This window comes from Apiospora aurea (assembly GCF_038362705.1).
Source record: "Apiospora aurea strain CBS 24483 chromosome Unknown utg000005l_segment0_segment0, whole genome shotgun sequence".
In the NCBI taxonomy this organism is placed as follows: domain Eukaryota; kingdom Fungi; phylum Ascomycota; class Sordariomycetes; order Amphisphaeriales; family Apiosporaceae; genus Apiospora; species Apiospora aurea.
This window is the reverse complement of record NW_027117392.1, coordinates 3,000,611-3,021,538: the sequence shown is the minus strand read 5'-3', so window position 1 is coordinate 3,021,538 and position 20,928 is coordinate 3,000,611. Positions and strand designations below refer to the sequence as shown.

The window sequence follows — 20,928 nt, the reverse complement described above, 5'->3', positions numbered from 1 at the left end:
ACAGCCACTTGGCCAATCAGCAAGTCCCGCCTGGTCGGCTGCATATTTCGTGGCCATCGAAGACAGCTTGCACCTTTCTCGCCATGGATATCGTGGATGAGGTGTTTGATACCTTCGTAGGCGACTATGCCGGGGCCAAGCTGCTCCCAGCACGACCGGCTACCTACTTATGAAGTCCCCTCTGTCACCAATGCTTCGACAGCCTGGGCCTTCTCGTCGTGGCAGTACGAGCCGGCGACCAAGTTCTTCACCATCGAGCCCAGCCCGGCTGCTCGTAGGAGCGTCTGGGCCCGAGACAACATCTGTCGGCAGGGCATCAACCTCTTTTTGACCACCTAGTAAGCCATGGATGGCGCTGCAGTTCTGGGGGTGCGTTGTCTGCGACTGTACTCTAACTCATTCTGTAGTATGTTCGGTCTGTTCACGTACTATGGCTTCTCTACCCTGTCCTACGCCTTCGTCTTTGATAAGGAGACCGAGAAACACCCCAAGTATCTCAAGAACCAGATCCGGCTCGAGATGCGTGCAGGCGACCTCGGGCATGTTCGGCATGGCTCTCCTGGACGCCTCCCTAATTCTGGCCGAGGCTCTGGCACAACATCATCCAGTTCTTCTTCTTCTTCTTCCTGCTCTTCATGGACTTCTTCGTCTACCGAATCAACCGCGGCCTGCACCACAAGCTCGTTTACATGCCGTTGCAAAAGGTGTCGTATGTGGCCCTCTTCGTCTTGGTTAACCTCTGGACCATCCTCATCCACGACGCCGCCTGTCACATCATGCACCACCTCTACTTCAACTAGAACTACGGCCAGTACACCACGCTGTGGGGCCGCCTCGGCGGCAGCTACCGCAGACCCAACGCCGAGCTCTTCCGGAAGGGCCAGAAGGTGAGCGGCCGCGAGTGGAACAAGCAGGTCCAGGAGATGGGGCAGATGATCGTCGAAGTCGAGGGCAAGGACGGTCGGACGTACGACCCAGCAGGTGCCAAGAAGAACGCCTGAAGGCATCAATTACCGCCGTTCCAAGTGGATACTGAGGTAAACGGAATGCAAAGGCTCTGGTGGTGGTGTTCGACCACCTCAAATGCATCCTTTCTACTCAGCCCGCAAGGCTCAACCCGGAGCGCGGGCGGGGCGGGCGACTGCGTCAAGGCTGTCTGCAGCAGCAAAAGTGACGCCGAGACGCTGCCATGACTGAATCAGCGTAGCCGTGTGCTGGGCCCGGTAGCTCTCACACTCGTCAAGTCCCGTCGGGCGATGGGTGTCAGGGAGATTAATTCGGGCGAACACACTCATGCTTCCCCTAAGGGCGGGCATTAGCCTACTGCATGTGCAATGGCTGGCAAGGGGCTCAACTTCCTCACCTGCACGTTCGAGTTTCAAAGCTGGGCCAAAAGAGTATAGTCTGGGCCCCAGGAGCCAATGACTAGATCTAAATACGTGTTATATACACATCACTAGCAACAACCAGCATATACTAACTGAGAATATGTGAGGTTGCCCATTAGGATGTACAGGGGATTCTGATTACTTGACATCCTCCTAATGGCGAAAGCGCTGCTCCCATCATACCACGTTGTACTGTACAGACCATGGAGATGTTAGTACCAGTAGAATGACATCTATTCGCGGGATCTGACGCCTGGCCGAATAAACTGGTCTGGACACCATTCAGTCGAAAAATCAACATACCGGCACAATGTCATGAGATTCACAGTTCGCGGTTTCAAGTAAAAGTATGTCGTCTCTTTTAATGTGACGTGCCAAAGAAGCTATGCAAGGAAATCGCTTTCGCTCGATGTGAATGTAGAAGTTTGGGACTGCAATGTGAATATTGCAAATGCCCAGGTGAATCTCAGGGTAGTAGTACAAATGGCTTGAACACATCGAGCCCTCTCTCGATGCTGTAGTCGAATTAAGCAAGCAAGAGAGCAGTGTAGGCTGCGGATTCGATGAGCCCGGCGCATATAGAGAACAAGCTGACGCCACCACGGCTGGATGCTTATACGCCCCAACCTTGGAATCGGCCCACGCTTTCGAGGATATTAGAATCGCGTGCGAAGACGCCCGAACGCCAAACAGACAAAAGAGCATCACAAAAATAAGGCCTCGAGCAAGCTCGAACTTTAGAGGGTTCGATCCCAACACCTGCCACTTTCCCCATTCCCCGCCAGGCTTTGCTTCTTTCCTACCTACTGGCCAGCCGGCGCACTCCCTAGTTGAACCCAATCCACCTTGTCAAGGTCCAACATCCCTTTACGAGAAGCTGACAAACTTGGGGTCCTTGGGCCGCCCGTCCGCGCCGATGCCGTTGGCGCTGAAGCGCTGCTCCATGTAAACGCGGCGGGCTTCGTCGAACCGCATGCGCCGCTTCTTCATGATCTTGAGAATCTCGCCCTTGGCCGCGTCGTCAAGCCCCGCGCGCCCGTCGCCGCCCTCCACGTTGCCCGAGAGGTCGAAGGTGCTGCTCGAGAGGCCCGCCTCCATGTCGGCCGCGAAGCTCGACGGCAACCGCGAGTACAAGAACGACCCGGGGCCGCTCGAAAGGTCGGGCAGCAGGTGCTCCCACCGGCTGCGCGTGAAGTAGAGGATGGTGCCCGTGATGAGGACGGAGAGGGTGACGGAATAGATGAGGTACGTCATCTTGAATGCCGATAGTAACAGTAGTAACAGTAGTAGTAGTAGTAGTAGTAGTAGTAGTAGTAGTAGTAGCAGCAGGTTCGCCGCCTATGTATGACCGAGATTCTCCAACTGCTGGCGGGTATATTAAGTGTCGGTAGCTTCGATGTGGATGTCCGACCGACGGACCCGGGGATGATCGATCAGATCCACTACGAGCTGAGCTGTCAGGTGGAAGAAACGAAACGGAAAGTGAACAAATGGAAAAGGAACGTAGGTGTAGAAGAAGAATTGTGTGTAACAGTCAGTGCAGAAGCAACGACAAACACGGTTTCAATCAGGCCATTGATGGCTGCCAATGTGTATGCCAGGGGACCTGATGGAGGGAAGTGAAGGAGGGAAAAGAAGTCATTTAGAAATGACAATCACTAGTCGCGAGAGGGCGGGCGATGTGCTCGCTGCCAGATTGCTTACGACAGCCTTTGAGGCCAAGCGGGTTTGGGGCTTAATGCGTCAATGCGTTGCGCTGAACATGCGCTGTAGGTTAATAACTCTCAATACTTGGGCTGGCTGAACGGACGGGCTGGACGGGCTCCTGTCAAAGCCGCCAATCCGCTGGCCATAAGGGTACGACGCCTTTGTACTTTCCGCGCAGGATTGAGCCACGCACGCCACAATCCGAGCGGGACTTATCGCCAGAACACTAACCCTGATCAGGCATGATAGGGTAACGCCACTCCCACAGTCTGCTCGAAATCCAGCCATCAGTCGGAATCCGGGTTGTGTAGCATTACAGCGACGATATTCTCGAAATCCCGGAACCGAAACAGCACGTTGAACGAATACCCGAAATCTTGTAAAATTTCAAGTCAAATCGTCACAATGGCCACCGTCAGCAACCAGATTTCGTCGGATCTGATCTGGGAGATCGTCCGTGAGTTTTCTCCCCCGTCGGCGCCCCCGTGTCGTGTGGTGGGAATTTATTCGAACCCGAAGAATCTCGAAATATTAATGGTGGTTGGGAACAGGTAACAACAACGCCTACGTTGTCACCCGCAAGACCGGTGGTGGTGTCCGTTTCTCTCGCGACCCCCTCAACCTGAAGAACCTGCACACCCGCAAGGTAAGCAACTGTGACCTCACCTCGCCCTTCTGCTGGCGATGGATGCATCAAGGGAGCTTTGGCTGATGGTGGAATGCAGTATGCTGGTTTCGTCAACGAGAAGGCCGTCGGTGTCGTCCCCAACGAGAACGGTGGTGTCAAGATCCTGAGCAAGAAGGCCTCTGCCAGCCAGAAGCCCGCCTCTAACCTGACCTCCACCACCTTCCACGGTGGCAAGTCCGCTCGCAAGTAAGTTGGGAATGGATCCTCGTCATTGGTACTGTACTCAGTCAGGTTCAAACAAAATACTAACGTATCGCTCCCCCTGCAGCTCCTACAAGGCTGCTGCCAACCAGACCGCCAAGAACAGCTACCGCCCCGATCTCCGTGAGGCCGCCGTTCAGCGCGTCTCTGCCATCCGCCGATCCCAGCGCCCCGTTAAGCCCGAGCCCGAGCAGAAGCTTCGCGGCAACAAGGCCAAGAAGGCCGCTGCCGCTACCGAGGAGTCGTCGTAAATCTTTCTTTAGTAGTACGGATTGATGTATAGCATGACGGCCTGATGGAACATGGCTTTCTTAAAAGGGGTCAGGTTGGCGAACAACCCGGTTGCATATTCTACTAGCAGCTACGACACCTGGCATGGGTCGGTATAGATGCAAACCCAAAATGAGAATCCTTTGACACCACGAGGCGTTAATGCCGACGATACTCGTTCTAGTCGTTTTCCTGATTATGTGATTCATTCCTGACAAGTGAAGCTATTCGCGGTGGAGAATGCCTCTTACCTCCAGAATCGAAGATAATGAAAGAATAGATAGATGAAAGAGGAGAAGAAAACTAAAAGTCAATGGCTGTTGCTATCCCATGTATCATCCATCCATTGGACCAACACGGAGGTGGCATTCAAGTACATAAGGTTAATTGGTCGCACCGTAGTGGGGATTGCTATTTTCGGCGTGGGAGTTGTTTCGTACCATATCCCTGAGAAGGAGCGGCGATCTGATATGCCGTGGGGGTCTCGTAGGTCTTCTTCTGCGGCATATCCGGGAGGCAGGCTGGTAGGGGATAAGGAAACGTCACCTGGATCATCATGGTTTCCTGTAATAACAGCCAAGCCAACTCCTCCTGGGGATGAGAAAACGCCCAGAAATGCTATTTGCGGCGTGAAACAGCTTCACAACAAACCACTAATACCGAAATGCTCTTTTTGCCTTCGAAGCGTGATCCAGAAAAACCGGACCCGACTGCACCACCAGAACTTACTAACCGATTGGCTAACTATTTGATGACCATTTACGGCATCTGATCCAAACTCCATACGATTATTACTATTAGCCGAATCGTCGGGAATGGCTCTCTTCAGTGGCAGTGCCTCTGGGCGAAACCAAAGAAACCGAGGTTCTCCAGCTTAGCTAGCGACTGCAACTTCGGGACCGGCCACCGTTGGCCAATGAGTGATGGCCACTATAGACGGATGTTATAGGAACTCGGGCTAGGCTTACACATATGAAGAGGTCTCGCAACACTTGTCACGGGCTGATCCGGGCATTGCTTTTTGCACTCCCGCATGCGTAGAGGCTTGTGACGCTTCGCTCCTCGACCAGGGAAATGCGTCATGGTGCAAAGTGAAGCTCAACAGTTTCACCGGCCCACTGCCAAGGCTATTATCCAGACGGGAGAAACATCCTCTGGGGCCGGGCTTCAACACAAAGTCTCCATGGAGTGTAACGAGAGGTAGGAGCATGGCAGACAAATCAAACAAATGGCCGGCGGGGGATGAAGCACGTTCCGTCCGCTGGACACTGAACCCCGTCTTCTGACGCGGGAGGTTCCCGATGGCCTAGGTAGCATCCAGTCGATCCGTCTGGTCAGTTTGATGCGCCATGTCATGCTTGCCTGACTGCCTGCTGCTTGGTGATATCGACAACAGCAACCGCCAGCGTACTGTATCAGCCAAACCGCCTATCAATGGATGGCCGCATGCATCCTGCCTTGGGTATTTGGGCATTTCCCGTGCACCTTGACGGCGGGGTAGAGTCAACGCCCTTGCAAGCTTTCTTGCTTATTTCCCCCGCTTGACCCGAAACTTCTTTGGGGGGGGCGGCAATGCCCCCCTGGTGCCATCCCATGGGTTTCTACATAATAGGCCGCGGAGAGAGAGAGGGGGAGGGGACGTGAGGTGCTGGGTAGGTGCTGGGTATTTGGTAGCGTCGTAGGTTGGGTACTGAAGAGGGTAGGTAGACTGGCTGGACTGGGAAGGTGTTGGAGGAGCTTGGAGCTTGGAGCTTCCCTTGTCCCTAGTACCCGACTGTAGTAAGCTAGCAAGTCCGCACATCAATTAGTGGTAGACGTACCTGGTTGACCTGCTATGCCCCGACTGGTGCCCAGGCGCCCCCTTCCTCCCCCAGCCCGTTTCCAGAGAGTGTTGGTGTTTCCTCCTCTCCATAAAAGTGCCCCGCCATTCTGACCATTCCCCCTTCATCACTCTCCAGTCCCTCTTTTGTCCAGAACCGAATCCCCCCCGGAGATCTGAGCAGAGGGCAGAAAAATACACAGATATAAAATTAGGTAGGTGCGTGTGTCTTCTGACAGGCCTGCTTCAGGAGTCCGGTATAAAGTTTGCCCAACCACCCGTCTGTCCTGGCCTCTGATTCTATTCCATCCTCATTCTCTTCATTTCCTCTTCAAGATACCCGCCAGAAAACAGTGACGTTGACCTGTCTGCACCCCGCCTTAGATCGCATCCTATTCCCCACTTCCACTCGAACCAGAACCTCGATTCAACCAACACCAACCGCAAACATGGTTAAAGCCGGTATGGATATCGACCGACAGCTCTCGCATCATGCCACCGCCCTGCTAATCATTATATAGTCATTGCTGGAGCCTCGGGCGGTATTGGCCAGGTACTGCCACCCACCTCTTGCGTGCTTTGCGTGCTTTGCGTCCTCTGCTCTGCTCGGCCTTGCTACGGCAGACCAGGGCAGGACACGGCAGCCCAGGACTTGAACTAAGCTGACACCTACCTCTGCTAGCCTCTTTCCCTGCTTATGAAGCTGTGCCCCCTCGTCGACGAGCTCGCTCTCTACGATGTCGTGAACACTCCCGGCGTTGCCGCCGATCTCTCTCACATTTCCTCCACAGCCGTAAGTTCCATGTTGCTACCGAAGGAGCTCACAGGCCTCCCTGGACTCGTCTAACCGCTTCTTTGACGTATAGAAAATCACCGGCTACCTCCCCAAGGATGATGGTGGCAAGGCCGCCATGAAGGATGCCGACATCATCATCATCCCCGCTGGTATTCCTCGTATGTACTGCCTGCTCCTCATACTATCCGAGAAGTTTAAGCTAAACATATTGTGCCTCTACAGGCAAGCCCGGTATGACACGAGATGATCTGTTCAAGATCAACGCTGGAATCGTCAAGGGCTTGATCGAGATCGCTGCCGAGGTTGCCCCCAAGGCCTTCATCCTCGTGATTTCCAACCCTGTCAACTCAACAGTCCCCATTGCCGCAGAGGTCCTGAAGGCCAAGGGCGTCTTCAACCCCCCAGAAGCTCTTCGGTGTCACTACCCTTGACATCGTTCGTGCCGAGACTTTTGTTGCCGAGATTGCCGGCAAGAAGACTGGCTCGGAGCTGACCGTCCCCGTCATTGGTGGACACTCCGGAGAGACCATTGTGCCCCTCTTCAGCCAAATCTCACCCAGCGGTATCAGCATCCCTGACGACAAGTACGATGCTCTTGTCAACCGTGTTCAGTTCGGCGGTGACGAGGTTGTCAAGGCTAAGGACGGTGCTGGCTCCGCTACCCTGTCCATGGCTTACGCCGGTTACCGGTAAGTAGTATGATCGACCGTGTTTTCCCGATTGCTAACACCAGAACAGCTTTGCGGAGAAGGTTCTCAAGGCCGCCAAGGGCGAGAAGGGCCTTGTCGAGCCCAGCTTTGTCTACCTGCCCGGCGTGCCCGGCGGTAAGGAGATCGCCGAGAAGACCGGCTGTGACTTCTTCTCGGTCCCCATCGAGCTTGGCGTAAGTGCATTCGGTGCCTCTTATTGCTGCTACGCTAACAACCATGAAAACAGCCCAACGGCGCCGAGAAGGCCACCAATGTCTTGGGCAGCATCACCGAGAAGGAGAAGAAGCTGTTGGATGCTTGCACTACGGGCTTGAAGGACAACATCACCAAGGGCGTCACCTTTGCCCACAACCCCCCTCAGAAGTAAATAATTCCCCCAATTACCCTTAATACGCTTTGGGCGTAACTTGTGCGCGAACTATTGATGATTTACGAATTGGCTTTGGGTCACACAGAAAGCTGCCATTGAGCGGCTGAGGGTGTGTATAGAAGGAAACAACAAAAAACAGCAAATACAGCTCGCGCGCTATTGAGAACCAGTGACTGATTGTTCAATCCCTTGCGACAGGCTGTAAAGTGTTTCTTTTCTGATTTAGGCCTCGGTCAACTCGAGTAATGACACCATTCCCGTGAACGCACTCGTCGCCATGACCCCAGTACCGAGCAAGGACAGATTGTATCGTGACCGTCGGTGTCGAAGGTGGTGGTAGTGGAGGTTAATGAAGGAGACAGACAGGCTGCATGATCATTGGAAACCGCACATAAAATGATCGTGTTGGCGGGAAGTACATTGTTTTATAGGCCTTCTTGTAGATATCATGAATATCAACGCCGTGAACGCCCCGGACTCCTTTCGTAAATGCTTCCGTTGCCGCCGCCCGCTTAATCACCAAGCATGCATGTACCTGGATCTAACCCATGCCTCTATTTTTTAAACCATTACAAGATGCCCCCAAAAAGCCCCTCAAGCCTTGTTCGGCAATGTCTTTATTTGGAACACTGCTCCCGGTAACTCACTCGTTTCTGCTTGCACCGTCGCATTGATTCCTAAAGCAGCCAGAGCACCCCGTACTATACCACATGGAAACCAGAGGAACTGAATTTGGCAACACACCAGGATTAGTATTCGTAGAGAGAAAATAGGGGCGCCCTTGCGGGGAGAGGAGAGAGACCTACCGGCTGCGCCCGAAGGACGGCCTGGCCGCCCGTCTCGGTGCTCATGCGGGCGAGCGGCCGGAAGGCGTTGTCGGTCAGCACGTAGACGCCGCGGTGGTTGGTCTTGAGATTGTCGATCTGCTTCTTGAAGACGAGGGTCCAGAGGTCTTTGCAGAGAAACTTGATGACGTCGAGGGTGTCGTTGAAGCGAGGGCGGTCGCGAGAGAAGCTGGTAAAAGCAAAGTCAGTCAAAGAAAGCGATAGATTGTCATGCCGGCTTATAGACACCACAATGGCACACACACACACACACACACACACACACATATATATATATATATGTATGTATGTATAGCAGACTCCCCTAGGGGAACCAAGTTTCGCTGTGTGCGTAGCAGAGGAAGAAGGACAGGCATACCGTTCCACCAGACCCAGCCCGACTCTGTACCCCAGCGTCTCGAGCCGGTAAAAGACGGCATCGCGCTCCTCCTCCTCGTCCAGCCTCCCGCTTGTCCGGCGCCCGTCTGCGGCCGCTGTGGCCGCCGTCTCCGCGGCGCTCTTCTCCGAGTGCGGTATTGATTCCGAGGAGGCGGCGTCTACCTCGTTGGCGACCCGGTAGGCCATGGGCACGATCTCTATGAGCAGGAAGTCGAGGCACGAGGAGCTGAGGAAGGAGGCGGTGGGGTCCGAGGCGTTGAAGGGAGGGAGCGGCTGGTCGAAATTGGACATGGTGTCGTCGTCGTCGTATTCGTAGTATGAGTGCTGGCGGTTGTGGGCGTGTAGTAGTATAAAGGCATGCGAGACAGAGATATGCGCATCGAGGGGTGGCGCGTGGGAGAGCGCCCGGCCGGTTGTTGGAGGTGAAGTCAGTCACAGAGCTGGTTCGGTACAGGTCTCGGTGGGCTATCTTGGTGGGATCGTGGGATCAAGAAATCAAGCGCATCTATCATTTGCCTGCATGTAGGTCTACAATGATGGCATCAGAAGGTCAAGGCTGAGGAACTGGAATATTAGGCCAGGCGGGCTGTCTGTCTGTTGGGATCAAATCAATCAATCAATCAATCAATTGCGCCTGCTATACCCTACCGTAGTGGGGCGTCGGAGGAACAGCCAGCTTGCCTGTGCTAGGAGGAGCACTCGGTACCTGCCTACCACACCTAAGCAAGGTTCCCGGGTAGGTCATTGAACAGCAGCACAGGTCCCTCGGTCTCTATCTTACTACTAGGAGGTACAGTAGGTAGGTCCCTTGAAGGTACCTACTTTACCTTAGGTAACCTCCAGCTTAGCTCCAGTTGCCGGATCAATTCATCGATCTGGTCTGGCCAGCTTCCACTCAAGCCCAAATAGGGGTCCCTGCTTGCCGATCGGCACTTATCATTATGATTGAAGATCAACCCTTCAATGGCCTATGCGCCTATCTACGCCAAACGTCTCTTGCAATTCGCTTACGCATCGCCGTTGCTTCGTAACTCGCGCGTTACGACTAGGTACATGTCGTTGCAATAACATCATGTTCTTGCCCACCAGCATGGCCCGAATACCCCAGCCACACACTTGTTCTGGACGGAAGCAAGACTTTCGTACGTCCATTTCGGTTTCGGTCTCCCTCAAGAAGAGCGGAATAATAACGTCGCGATATAAACTCCGATGCCATTCTCCCCCTGCGAAATATACATGCTTGCCCTCTTATGCCATGCCAGAAACGCCGATTCCATGCAAAATGACTTCATCCTTTTTACTCCCTCGCTCCCCCCCCGACACTCTCACGAGTACGGAAACTTGGGGATGTTGGGGCCTAAACTAGGCGTCTGGCCCGCATTCTGGCGTTTAGGGGCTCGCACTGGCTCGTCATCCTCGTCGTCGCTCAGCGTCAAGTCAATAACTTCCGCTGGTCTCTTCCGGCTTGCTGATGACACTGACCCATTGCCCTGTGCAGGGCCTGGCGTCCCAAACAGCGATTGGTTCGGGGTTTGCGTGTTGCGTGCGCTCGGGAGGCTGAAGCTATCCAGTGGCACTACGTCGTCGTCATCGTCATCTATCACGCTGGCGTTGGCTCCGCTCGAGTATCTGGGCCTCTTGGGCTCAGGTTCGCTGCTGGCTTGCGCCCTCCATTGGCCGTCGGGTTCAATCGTGACCTGCTCTGTAGATTCCGAAGTATGATCCAGGATGTCCTTCACGTATTGATCGATGGCTAGGTTCTCAAACGTCGCAGACTTGTTGCATATGGGACAAATCCACTGGGGACCTTGTTCCTGCAGCTGGAGATAGGATGTGGCGTCAAAGCACTGTACGTGGTTGCACGAAGTCGACCGGCAGGGCGCCCTAAGCCTGGTGTAGCTTAGTGGACACTTGAGAGAGAGGACTTGCGAGGTCGCAACCACGTCGGGGTCGTTGGCGGCCTTGGTGAGCTCTTGAATCACCGAGTCTTTGTGGATCCGTCGCCCCTGGATCTTGGTGACAAGCTCCTCGACGGGAACGGCCCGACAGAGGTACACTGCGAGGAAGAACTTCTAGAAACAACAAGGTTAGCAAACTCATCCTCTCAAGTAAGAACCATTCGAAAATCCAAAGAGCGTCGCTTTCCGCACAGAATTGCCAGGCATGGCACGTGCTCATCGCCCTTTGGATGATGGGAGTTTGAATGGCTCACTGGTGTCTGTGGATTCGTCTTCACCTTCTGAGTCAGCGCATAAGTGAACTCAATGTTGTTCACGTAGGAATGTTTGTCCAGGCGCAGTGAACTGGTGATATCAACCGGTCGTGTCGAACCTGGCTTTCCCTTTAGACCCCGCAGATTTGCCTTGATCTCCCCGCCGTTAACCTTGAGCTCAGATTGATGCGGAAACGCGACTTCCTGGATTCCTTGGTCTTCGGCAGCACAGAATACCATGACCCTGGTCGTTTTGTCGTGTGCGCACTGCAGGAGGGATGGGTGCTCGCTCGTCTTCAGCGCGAAGTGGATAGAATTGCGATGCTGGGCCATAGCTGCGTTCCATGTTAGCACTTTCGATTCCAACACCGAAGACGGATTGAAACATCGTTGATCCAGTGGGGTCGCTCCCAGCTTGCAGTCCGAAGCACCAGTAGCGAACACATAGCATAAGACAGGGCATACGTGCCCCCAACGGCACAACCATTGCTTTCCAAAGGACTTACCATCGCAGGTGCGGATATTCCCAATCTGGGACTGTATCGTGTAGAATGGGCTTGGTTTAAACTGGAGCACTGATTTTTAACGTTAGAATGGGCACCAGAGAACGACTGCCATGTTCGACTTACTCGATTTCGACGCGCCCTGGGCAGACGCCCCTCCAAAGGCTCGGTTCTGGCCATATCCTCCGTATTGGGCGAATCCATTGCCATAATTCGGCGCGACGTGCGACGGGATACCAGGGGTCGTACCGTAGGCGCTTCCTCTAGAAGAGTCTGTGGCGGATGCGCCATTGTTTTGGTGGGCTTGGTGAGCACCGCGCCCGCCTGAAGACATGCTTTGTATCGTGCTTCTAAGTTGTGCGTATAATGCTGGGTCTGCGTGGAGATTCTCCTGGAGAGCTGGATGGAGAGAGGCAAGGAAGTCAGCTTAGCTGGTCAACTCTGGAAAAATGGGTATACGTTGGACGTGCGACCAAGTGAAAGCAACGTGAACGGCATGTGCAATGATGCGTAGATGAAATGGGTTCCTGATTAGGAAGAAGCCGCAACAAATGGGGATTTGTTTGGGGGTTGTTTTTTCTCCTACAAGTGCTCGTTCGCGCTCATGCTCAGGCGCAAAATCGCCGGGGGCGGGATTGTCCTGTCGACGCCTGCCTACCTTCTATTATTCGCTTCTGTAAATCGGCCTTGATGCCACTCGTCTTGAGTCCGTTGAGCTGGCATATGGACTGTAGTTGCTTGTTCAACATGTGACCAAGCTGGGCGGACAACGATTGGATTTCTCGGGCGGAGGTTGAGGATGCCATTTTCGCTTTCGCTGCTGATGCTACCTTGTACCTAGGCAGGCTATTATCTGGGTTGGGTGCCTCATCAGGAAGGCTCGGCGTAGGTATATTTCCGCGGTTTCCCTCAGGTCAGGTCGGATGCCCACTTGGCCCAGGACGGTCGGCAACAGAAAGGGTTGTCGGAAGGGTTTCTGCGGCCGCCGATTTGACGATTGAACACCCAACTCTTGTCCGGCCGGCCTTTTCAAAGCAGTGTCGCACCGAGTTAGCTGGGAGGACCTCAAATGCCGCGACTCGCTGTCCGAGACTAGGGGCACTACACGTGGAAATGAATGGATACCTAGTCTAGCAGCAGGAGGCAGGCGCGATGGGTGTTGGGAACGCGATTGCCGTTGTCGATGTCGTTGTCGTTGTCGTCTTTAGCAGGCATGGCAGCCTGGCTGGCGGGCTGGCTGGCTGGCGTCACGTCGGATCGGTCGTGGTTATTACTGCTGGGAGCCGGGAGCTGGGCCTTGGGTTCAAAGCTGGGCAGGTCACTGGGGTTAGACACTTCTTATGTGTTACACATCAACTTGGGCCGCTCAGTTAGGTCGCCAATGTTACCTCAGAAGTAACGATTAGGTAGGAATGGGATGGCTGTATGTATCCAATGGCCTGTTCCTCCGGAACTGAGCGTGGGCAGGGTGGTAATTCCGCTCTTCTTTTAGAGATCATGTCTGTACACGACCTGCCTATTTACCTACTGTGCCTACACTGTAGCTGCCCTGTCTGGTTAGAGTCATGGGAACGGTTAGGCGCATTGATCTCGTTCGTCTTTTTCTGCTTCGGCTTTTCCAAGGCTCCAAGGCTCTTTTAGGGGACTGCCGCCCTCAAATCCCAAAAGAAAACTGCCCCACCATGCATACCGCCTGCCGCTAGAGTTTTGTTCAGTCGCTTATTAGCGCTTCTTTTTCGCAAGTTGCGATTAGAAAGTTTTAAGTTGCCCAGGCCATTTCTTCGCCCGCTCTCCCAGAATTCCACAATTCCGAGCCCTGCGATTGTTTTGTCTGCCATTCGAGAAAGCGATCCTTCTTGATTTAGAATACAAATCAACCCCCCCTTCAAACCGCAGCAATGGCGAAAAGCTCCAGAGCCAGTACGATCAAGGCCAACAACCAGCGCCTCAAGCGCAATGTCTTCGGCCCCGTCGAGGCTGCCCGCCTCCAGCGCCTCTCGGCCAAGATGCGCGAGATCGCAGCCCAGCCTAAGCCTACCCCCCGAGGTCGAGATGAAGCCTGTCGAGGAGACCGGGAGGCCACCGCGGCCGAGCAGGCGTCCGAGACTGCCCCTGAAGCTGGTAAGTTTTGTCCCTAGCCTTTCTGATTTTAGGACTCCGTGCTAACTGTTATCAAGCTGCCATGGAGGTCGACTCCGCCAAGCCCTTGAGCAAGCGCAGCGAAAGGAAGCGAATTGAGAAGCGCAAGAAGCCCTCCAAGATCGTGTTTCAAAAGTACAGTGATCGCGTCAACAAGAAGAAGAGGTAGATCTGTCTGTTGCAGCAAGAACGATCCTTGAGTTTCACGATGGCAACGGCAACGGCAATGGAAACGGAAATGGAAATGGCATTCATGGGACGGAGTCATGGGAGTTTTCGGCGTGAAAAGTACAGAAAATGTCTTCGCTATCAAAGTGGGTATCAAGCTTTGCATATAATAATACATCCGTAAATGATGTCTCAACCTTCATGGCTGAACCGCATCAGTCACCTGTAAAGCCGACTTTGATGAAAATGCCTCTCCCTCCTGGGTAGTCTCTAGTGCAGATATTGACACAGGCACTGGTGTGCTCGTGGGCGAGATTTTGGAAGCATCTGATGTTGCTGCGCCGACCGGAGATGTCACGGAGTGAACCAAACCGGGTCCCACGGGCGCATTCGCACTCGACGAAACACTCACTACTTCGGGGTTTGCATCTTTTGTGGCCGAGTGCTCTGCCACCGGTATAATCTTCTCCGTAACAAGAGCAGGTGGTGCAGGGTGGTTGCTTGATCCAGCCTGAGCTTGCGTTTTAGTGGCCGGCTATGTGGCCGGCTGTGTGGCAGGCGAGCTGGCTGGTCCGATCGGTTTACCTTGGGCTGCGTCTGCTGGTTTGCTCAAGCTGGCTGTAGCTGTACTGCCCGGAACCGCCCCAGAAGGGGTAGCTTGAGTTGCCCCAGTCGGCGTCACTGGTGTAATAGGTGTAACGGGTGCGGTGTCCCCTGGTTTTCCTCGAGACGCCTCTTCCGGATTCTTTCCCCCAGGGACTGCGGGCTGTTCGGCCTCAACCCTAGGGGGGCTGGAGCAGTTGGGTCAAGAAATCTGGCTGGGACTCCTGTGGCCGCAAGAACACCGCTTCCTACCCAGGCGCCTACCAACTGACTCCACTTGTAGTCGCCGTGCTTCAACTTTTGAATTTGCTTGTAGGCGTGACTGTTGTAGTACGGCAGTCCCGTCTCAGGGTCTCTATAACGAGCCAGGTGGTTCGTAATAACGCAGCGAGGCGCAGGTCCAGGCTCTGGATTTTGTGTTAGATATAACCTTATTTTCAGCATGGCATGCAGGGGTAACTTTACTAGCTAGTTTTTGCATCTCCTTCCCAAACAGAATACGTGTCTGCACAGCCTTTTGGCTGATAGCATTTTCGTTAAAGTTCTGAAGGAGGATGCAGTTCCTGGTGGCTTTGCCGTTGGGAGGGGGCGTAGGGGGCCGCGGTGGGGGTGATGCCTTCTCTTTTTGCGCATGCCCCTTTGACCTGCCGGTATGTGATGGCACATGTTTAGAGCTGCTTGGGGTTTTCGTGGGTGGCGGTGCATGCGGAGTCGGAGCTTTGAGGGCAGATGACTTTTGGGCTGCTTGGGGTTGAGGTGGTGTCGGCGCTGAGGCTGCCGCTGAGGCTGCCGGGGGTGCTGGAGAAGGGCGTGTATCAGGCTGAGGGGGCTGCTAAAGGTGATTGTCTTGGTGCTGACATTGGCGGCGCCAGTACATTTGAAGAATTGGGCCCCATGGGAGAGGGTGACGAATAGCCCAGTACTGGCATAGATAGCCCACTTTGTGTGGCCCCTGGGGGTGGCGCCAGGAAACTATTCGTCGGCGGCTTCATCTCAGGGGGCTTCATGACTGGCAGCTGCGAAGGCGGCGCAAACATGCTGGTGGTATATACACTCGGCTCCTGAGCTTTTATATCCGGGGGGTGATATCAGGGGCCTTGAGCTCTGCAGGCTTAGGCTGCATTGGTTTCTCTAGTGAGGGCCGTGCCTGATCTCGATGTTCAATCTCATGGGCTATGACTTTAGGGTCAGGAGAGTCCGGATTCTGCAGTGGTTGTGGTTCTTGTGGATGCTGCGGTAGATCCTTCGGCTGGAAAAGCTGTTCATCTTTTGGCTGAGAGGGCAGACGCGCAATGGGAAGATCGAGCGTCTCTTTCCCAGCTGGCGCCGGCTTCTCTTTGGGTTCTGCAGGTCCCGGGCCAGTTTCCGTGACTGGTACTTGGTCGGTCTCGGTCGTCTGTACAGGTACTTCTGGTTCGGCTTTCTGGCTCGCCCCTTTGCCCTCTTCATCCTTGCCGGGTGGTTCTGCTGGGAGGTCCACGCCTGCTGTAGATGTACGTTTCTTCTTGGCTGGCTTCTCCTCGATCGTGACAATCTTGCCGACGTGTTTCAGCTTGCCATGTACCCATTCTCCAACACCACTCCAGAATGTGACTACCGGACCACTAAGCTGTCGGTTGTTCAGGGCGGCAAGCTTTGCTCGACGCTCGGCCTCCCTCTGCTTTTCAGCTTCTTCCCACCTGTTCAGGCTCTTGGCGTTCCTCTTCTCCACGAGGGCAGCCTCTGCGAGACGCTCGGCCTGGGTCATGGGTGGCTTTTTGAGGGCCTCCATCCTCTTGGCCTTGCGCTCCATTGCGTCGACCTGTTTGAGACGTTTCGCCTCTCGCTCCAACATCTGCTGATGCAGCTGTTCCTTACTGAGCATGGTGGTTTCACGCTTGGACGCTCGGGTCGGCATGTCTGAGGTGGATGGCAGCCAGCTTGCACGCTCTGATTTTCTCTTGGGCCGTGGCGCTGGCGTGGTGGCTACCGAGCTCGTCGTGTCTGTATTGATCTTTACCTTCTTGCGAAATTTCAACGGTATTGCCTCCTGCGCCTTGCGCTTCCGCGCCGCCTGCTTGCTCTCACGGGCTTGTCGTGCCAGCTCTTTTTCTCCTTCGTCTTCATCGGCATTCTCGTTGGCATCGTCGTCGTCGGATGACGAGTCCATTTGCACGTCGGATGCATCCTCATCGACGTCGGTAAAGCCGTCGTCCTCGCCATCTTCGGCAAACAAGAGTTCGAGTTCATCGTCGGGTTCTTCGACGGCCAGCATGGATTGCATGCGGTTTCCGGCAGTTGATCGTTTCGCTCGACTGGTGGCTAGCCACTCCACCGGCTGTTCCTCAGTCTCGGTTGCTTCGGGAGCATCTCCATCCTCGCTGCTCGAGTCCAAGCTGTCTGCATCTTCATTCTGATCCAGCGACATGCGCCGGTCCCCTTCTTCGGTCGCCATGAGGTTGAGCAGGTAGTTTCTCTGGTTGGTGCTTCATATCATGCTGGATTCGAGACAAATGTGAAATATGCACCAAGGCGATGCACAATCCGAGGGGAAAGAGAAAGACGGCCGGCCGCACTCTGTCAGTGACGATTGGTATCTAAAATGCGTACGCCACTTTTTTTAGAGAGTTTCGCGCTGGCTAGCGAGACGCGGTAGGCACTGAAAAGTAGCCTGTCAGCCCGCTTGCAGCCCGCTAGGGACTTCTTTTTTTTTTTTTTTTTAACCCTGCACGGACATTTGATGTAGTGTAAAGATGTATGTTAGTAGCTTACCTAATATACGAAGTAGGAGGTAGGTACATATAGGTCGCGCAACTTTAGCCACAAGTACCTACTAAGGTAACCAACCGCTCCACACTGCCCACATATTCCTCTCTCGCGGGCCCATCTCGCTCTGGAGCCCCAGGAATCCATTGATAAAGAGGTATGTATGCGAAACAGTCCTATAGACCAATCATGTGGCGAGCCTGTTAAATCCATGCGTATGTACGTATGTAGATAGCCAGTCACCATATAAGCCATCACAACTCGTACACCTGAGCTCGGATATGTTGAACTTTTGAAAGTCAATTCTAGATATTCCGGCTTTGACTAAAAGATGCCCGCTATGTTGAAAACAGATATGCTTGAAATGTCCAGCAAAACCAATGCAGATGCTAAAACGACATGGAAACACATCATGTCCCCTCATCCTCTCATGGTCACATAACTCAAAGCCAACGCCACAAGACAACTCAGTGAAAAGACTCCACGCTAGCATCTGCGCCGATCAAATGCTTGGGCAGGAATGCCCAGACGGTGCCAACGATTGACAGCACCAACGAGGTGATCATGGTCGCCCATGTCAAAACGCGCTCCCTGTTGCTCAGCTCGTGGCCAAACAGTTTGAGGTAAAAGGCCAATGGCAAGCTAGATAAGTGAAGCTGTCAGTCCCTTTCTCTCGGAGCATGGATGCCAGGGGCAACTTACGTAACGCAGATGGTGTAACAAAGCGCGCTACCCATAAAGGCCATGATGGTGTCAAACGCCGGGAAAGCAATGGAAATGACCAGGAAGACGATCAACGTGAATATGCGTATGAAAATCTTCATGAACCCCCTGAACACGCTGGACCTCCCAACCAGCATAGAGTCGTCGGCCACTACTTGTGTTCGCAGGCCGCCTAACAGCTCCAATGTGGCAACAATAGGCTGTGCATTGAGTGGAATCTTGGTCAATGGAATGATGGCGATGAATATGACCAACAGTACATTGAGCGCCTGGGGGTAACCGGTGGTTCTAAGTAGATTAGACGTGATTGCGTCGCGTACGCCGTCACCGAACATGATGTACCCGACGACTGCCACTGCGGCATCAATGAGGTAGGTGAAGGTGAAAGTGATGGAAACAGCCTCCTTGTAACGATAAGGGTGGCGCATGTCACGGTAGATCTAGGGGACGTCAGTCTCGAGACCCAATTGCGTCCTTGTGTCTGAGGAAAAGCTGGCCTACATTTGGGAAGACACTGTGACCACCCCAAGGCGACATGAGCAGGCCAAAAGACAGTGGCAGAGTCAGCCAATTCTCTGGGAATACATAAGTCATTGCAGGTTGGATGAGAGAGCCAGGAGTGGTCGGTTTTAGCAATCCGTCCACGATTACGATAATGGCAACTGCTGCATGTTAGTGAGAAGATTCGCAAAGGGGCTCCGTGGGCAAACTCACTGCTAAAGACGCAGACAATGCCGACAAAACTTGTGAAACTGAGAACGCGGAGGGGTGCGAATTGCATGGGTACCAGAATGATCGTACAGACGATTTTCCACTGAGTAACGGTGAGGGTCCCAGGGAGTAGAAGATCCAGTGAGTCAGAAAACAAAACTATCAATGCAACACATGCGGCAAGGAGTTCGAGCGTGAACAGCACACTAGTTATGATGCGAGCCTTCCTGCCAAAGGATATATAAGCGATGTCGGAAAACGTGATGACGGTGGGATCCAGGTCCATGCATCGCGAGAGAATCCGCGCTGTCCAGCTCGTGACAGCAGCACAGAGAGCCAGGGCGATCATGCCGCATAGCCATCCTGCATATTTGAGGCCGATGGGTAAGCTAAGCAGGCCTACCCCGATAAGAACACTACCAAGGAAGGTCAGACGGTTTCAGGCAGCTGGGTGGCCGAGGGCAGTGAGGCTTACTTTGTGGAATTGACAACGGTCTGAGGCAAAGTGGACTGCCCAGATACGGCCAGCACAATTTTGCCGTCTTCTTGCTCTACCTCCTTTACTAAGATAGCAGGGCGGTCCCCCTCCGGGACATCGGCACCAACTTCTTGTTGCTGCCGCCAAAGCTCGCCGGCCTGGGCCATAGACTGACGGCTGACATTAGAATCGACGGTGCCATACGACCTGTACGAGGAAAAACTCCCCACAATAGGGGGTGAGGCTAGGTGAGGCTGGATCTCGAATATCGATCCCCGGCTTCGCAGCGAATTCGAGGGCGAAATAACACGAGACAGTTCATTGCCAAGCCCTTTTCGTTCGCTGCTCCGGCGATGCGGGAGGAGAGGAGGGGTAGTGGCTGAAGGCCCTGTCTCTTCGTCCTCAATGGCGTCCTCATAACCCGTGGTCTCGAGGTGCTGCCTAAGTAGAGACGTCTGAGGGGCCACATTCTCGACATCGCCTCTGCCGTATGTAATAGGGTCTGCTTGGACGGGCTCTTGGTCGGGGGCGAACACGAACGCGGGTCGCTGCGGGATGACTTCCGGAAAGACAGCCGCACGCTGCCAGCTTCGGGTGAAGGATCTCAAGCTGTTGACTCCGCCGATTTCGGTGATCGCAGCTAACCTGTTAGTGACGGACGACCTGGCGAAAGCGTTAGCCAGTGAGTAAGAACCAATTGCGCCACAGCATAGCATACCGTCGGCGAGCACGGTGCGGCCAATTCTCCCCTTGGGCGCGATTTTCGCCATGAAGAAGGCTCTGCTCTTCAAACTGGACGCTACTGCTCTGCCCAAGGGAAGAAGTGCTGCCAGATCTGCCGGGAGAAGCTCCGCGGTCATAGTCATCCCAGTTGGAAGGATGTCGTGTGGCCATTACTGCAGTACTCTCGCGACACAGTAGCCGCGCCTTTTCCACTGATAGGACCCAAGTTCGGATAATCGACTGCTGCAGTGAGGGTAATGCAGGTGGGCAGGCCAAGGGGATTTATAAAGGTTGAGTCAGTGGCAACAATGCATGAAGATGTAGAATTTTCCTAGGTCACACCATATGGTCCAGGGATTGAGAAAAGCCAACCAAGATGCCGACAAAGGTTAAGTACATATATATATATATCAGCTGGACAGGCTTGCGATAGACGCGAGCAGAGAATGCGCCTACTTTAGTAATGGCAACAAATAATACGAAAAATCAACACAGCTACATCTGTACTCCAGTCCGATTGTATGCACATTGGGATCACCTCTGGCTAGCTCCAAGGGTGGGCAGAGGCTATGGACAGCCGGCTACGGGTCCGCGATATTTGGTGGAGACCCTGGAGAAGGGCGAGATCTCGAGGCAGGGCATGGCATCTGTTAGGGAGTGACCTTCAGCAGGGCGATCTCTCAATGTGAAACTGCTCGATTCCAAGCAATTGAGTCAGGTAGCCTTTCACCTCTTTGCAAGTAACCCATGC

At 54.0% G+C, this 20,928-nt stretch overlaps 10 protein-coding genes across 10 annotated transcripts; 4 read left to right on the top strand and 6 right to left on the bottom strand.

Moving 5' to 3' along the window:
- Positions 1-126: 126 nt before the first annotated feature.
- On the top strand, positions 127-1,001 carry PG986_007483 (C-5 sterol desaturase; the record flags this gene model as incomplete). Its single annotated transcript, XM_066843705.1, has 4 exons — positions 127-338; positions 408-543; positions 609-731; positions 801-1,001. 4 exons carry the CDS (start codon positions 127-129, stop codon positions 999-1,001), a joined length of 672 nt encoding a protein of 223 aa, XP_066699817.1.
- A 1,254-nt stretch (positions 1,002-2,255) lies between these two features.
- PG986_007482 (uncharacterized protein) lies at positions 2,256-2,642 on the bottom strand (the record flags this gene model as incomplete). Its single annotated transcript, XM_066843704.1, has 1 exon — positions 2,256-2,642. The coding sequence occupies one exon, from the start codon at positions 2,640-2,642 to the stop codon at positions 2,256-2,258; it is 387 nt and encodes a 128-aa protein (XP_066699816.1).
- An 858-nt stretch (positions 2,643-3,500) lies between these two features.
- On the top strand, positions 3,501-4,235 carry PG986_007481 (60s ribosomal protein l28; the record flags this gene model as incomplete). Its single annotated transcript, XM_066843703.1, has 4 exons — positions 3,501-3,552; positions 3,647-3,741; positions 3,821-3,969; positions 4,052-4,235. The coding sequence occupies 4 exons, from the start codon at positions 3,501-3,503 to the stop codon at positions 4,233-4,235; spliced, it is 480 nt and encodes a 159-aa protein (XP_066699815.1).
- Positions 4,236-6,522: 2,287 nt separating this feature from the next.
- Positions 6,523-7,946, top strand: PG986_007480 (malate dehydrogenase; the record flags this gene model as incomplete). The annotated part of the gene is made up of 8 exons (XM_066843702.1): positions 6,523-6,535; positions 6,595-6,626; positions 6,756-6,866; positions 6,940-7,027; positions 7,092-7,258; positions 7,317-7,558; positions 7,608-7,752; positions 7,806-7,946. 8 exons carry the CDS (start codon positions 6,523-6,525, stop codon positions 7,944-7,946), a joined length of 939 nt encoding a protein of 312 aa, XP_066699814.1.
- Positions 7,947-8,543: 597 nt separating this feature from the next.
- Positions 8,544-9,463, bottom strand: PG986_007479 (BET3 family protein; the record flags this gene model as incomplete). The annotated part of the gene is made up of 3 exons (XM_066843701.1): positions 8,544-8,675; positions 8,756-8,963; positions 9,153-9,463. 3 exons carry the CDS (start codon positions 9,461-9,463, stop codon positions 8,544-8,546), a joined length of 651 nt encoding a protein of 216 aa, XP_066699813.1.
- A 1,034-nt stretch (positions 9,464-10,497) lies between these two features.
- On the bottom strand, positions 10,498-12,693 carry PG986_007478 (uncharacterized protein; the record flags this gene model as incomplete). Its single annotated transcript, XM_066843700.1, has 5 exons — positions 10,498-11,244; positions 11,289-11,719; positions 11,891-11,959; positions 12,014-12,286; positions 12,546-12,693. 5 exons carry the CDS (start codon positions 12,691-12,693, stop codon positions 10,498-10,500), a joined length of 1,668 nt encoding a protein of 555 aa, XP_066699812.1.
- A 1,092-nt stretch (positions 12,694-13,785) lies between these two features.
- PG986_007477 (uncharacterized protein) lies at positions 13,786-14,195 on the top strand (the record flags this gene model as incomplete). The annotated part of the gene is made up of 2 exons (XM_066843699.1): positions 13,786-14,008; positions 14,065-14,195. 2 exons carry the CDS (start codon positions 13,786-13,788, stop codon positions 14,193-14,195), a joined length of 354 nt encoding a protein of 117 aa, XP_066699811.1.
- Positions 14,196-14,393: 198 nt separating this feature from the next.
- Positions 14,394-15,834, bottom strand: PG986_007476 (uncharacterized protein; the record flags this gene model as incomplete). The annotated part of the gene is made up of 4 exons (XM_066843698.1): positions 14,394-14,705; positions 15,062-15,204; positions 15,263-15,626; positions 15,673-15,834. 4 exons carry the CDS (start codon positions 15,832-15,834, stop codon positions 14,394-14,396), a joined length of 981 nt encoding a protein of 326 aa, XP_066699810.1.
- A 32-nt stretch (positions 15,835-15,866) lies between these two features.
- PG986_007475 (uncharacterized protein) lies at positions 15,867-17,231 on the bottom strand (the record flags this gene model as incomplete). Its single annotated transcript, XM_066843697.1, has 1 exon — positions 15,867-17,231. The coding sequence occupies one exon, from the start codon at positions 17,229-17,231 to the stop codon at positions 15,867-15,869; it is 1,365 nt and encodes a 454-aa protein (XP_066699809.1).
- A 778-nt stretch (positions 17,232-18,009) lies between these two features.
- PG986_007474 (Vacuolar amino acid transporter 1) lies at positions 18,010-20,348 on the bottom strand (the record flags this gene model as incomplete). The annotated part of the gene is made up of 6 exons (XM_066843696.1): positions 18,010-18,184; positions 18,245-18,705; positions 18,767-18,927; positions 18,980-19,392; positions 19,452-20,117; positions 20,173-20,348. The coding sequence occupies 6 exons, from the start codon at positions 20,346-20,348 to the stop codon at positions 18,010-18,012; spliced, it is 2,052 nt and encodes a 683-aa protein (XP_066699808.1).
- Between the last annotated feature and the right edge of the window lie 580 nt (positions 20,349-20,928).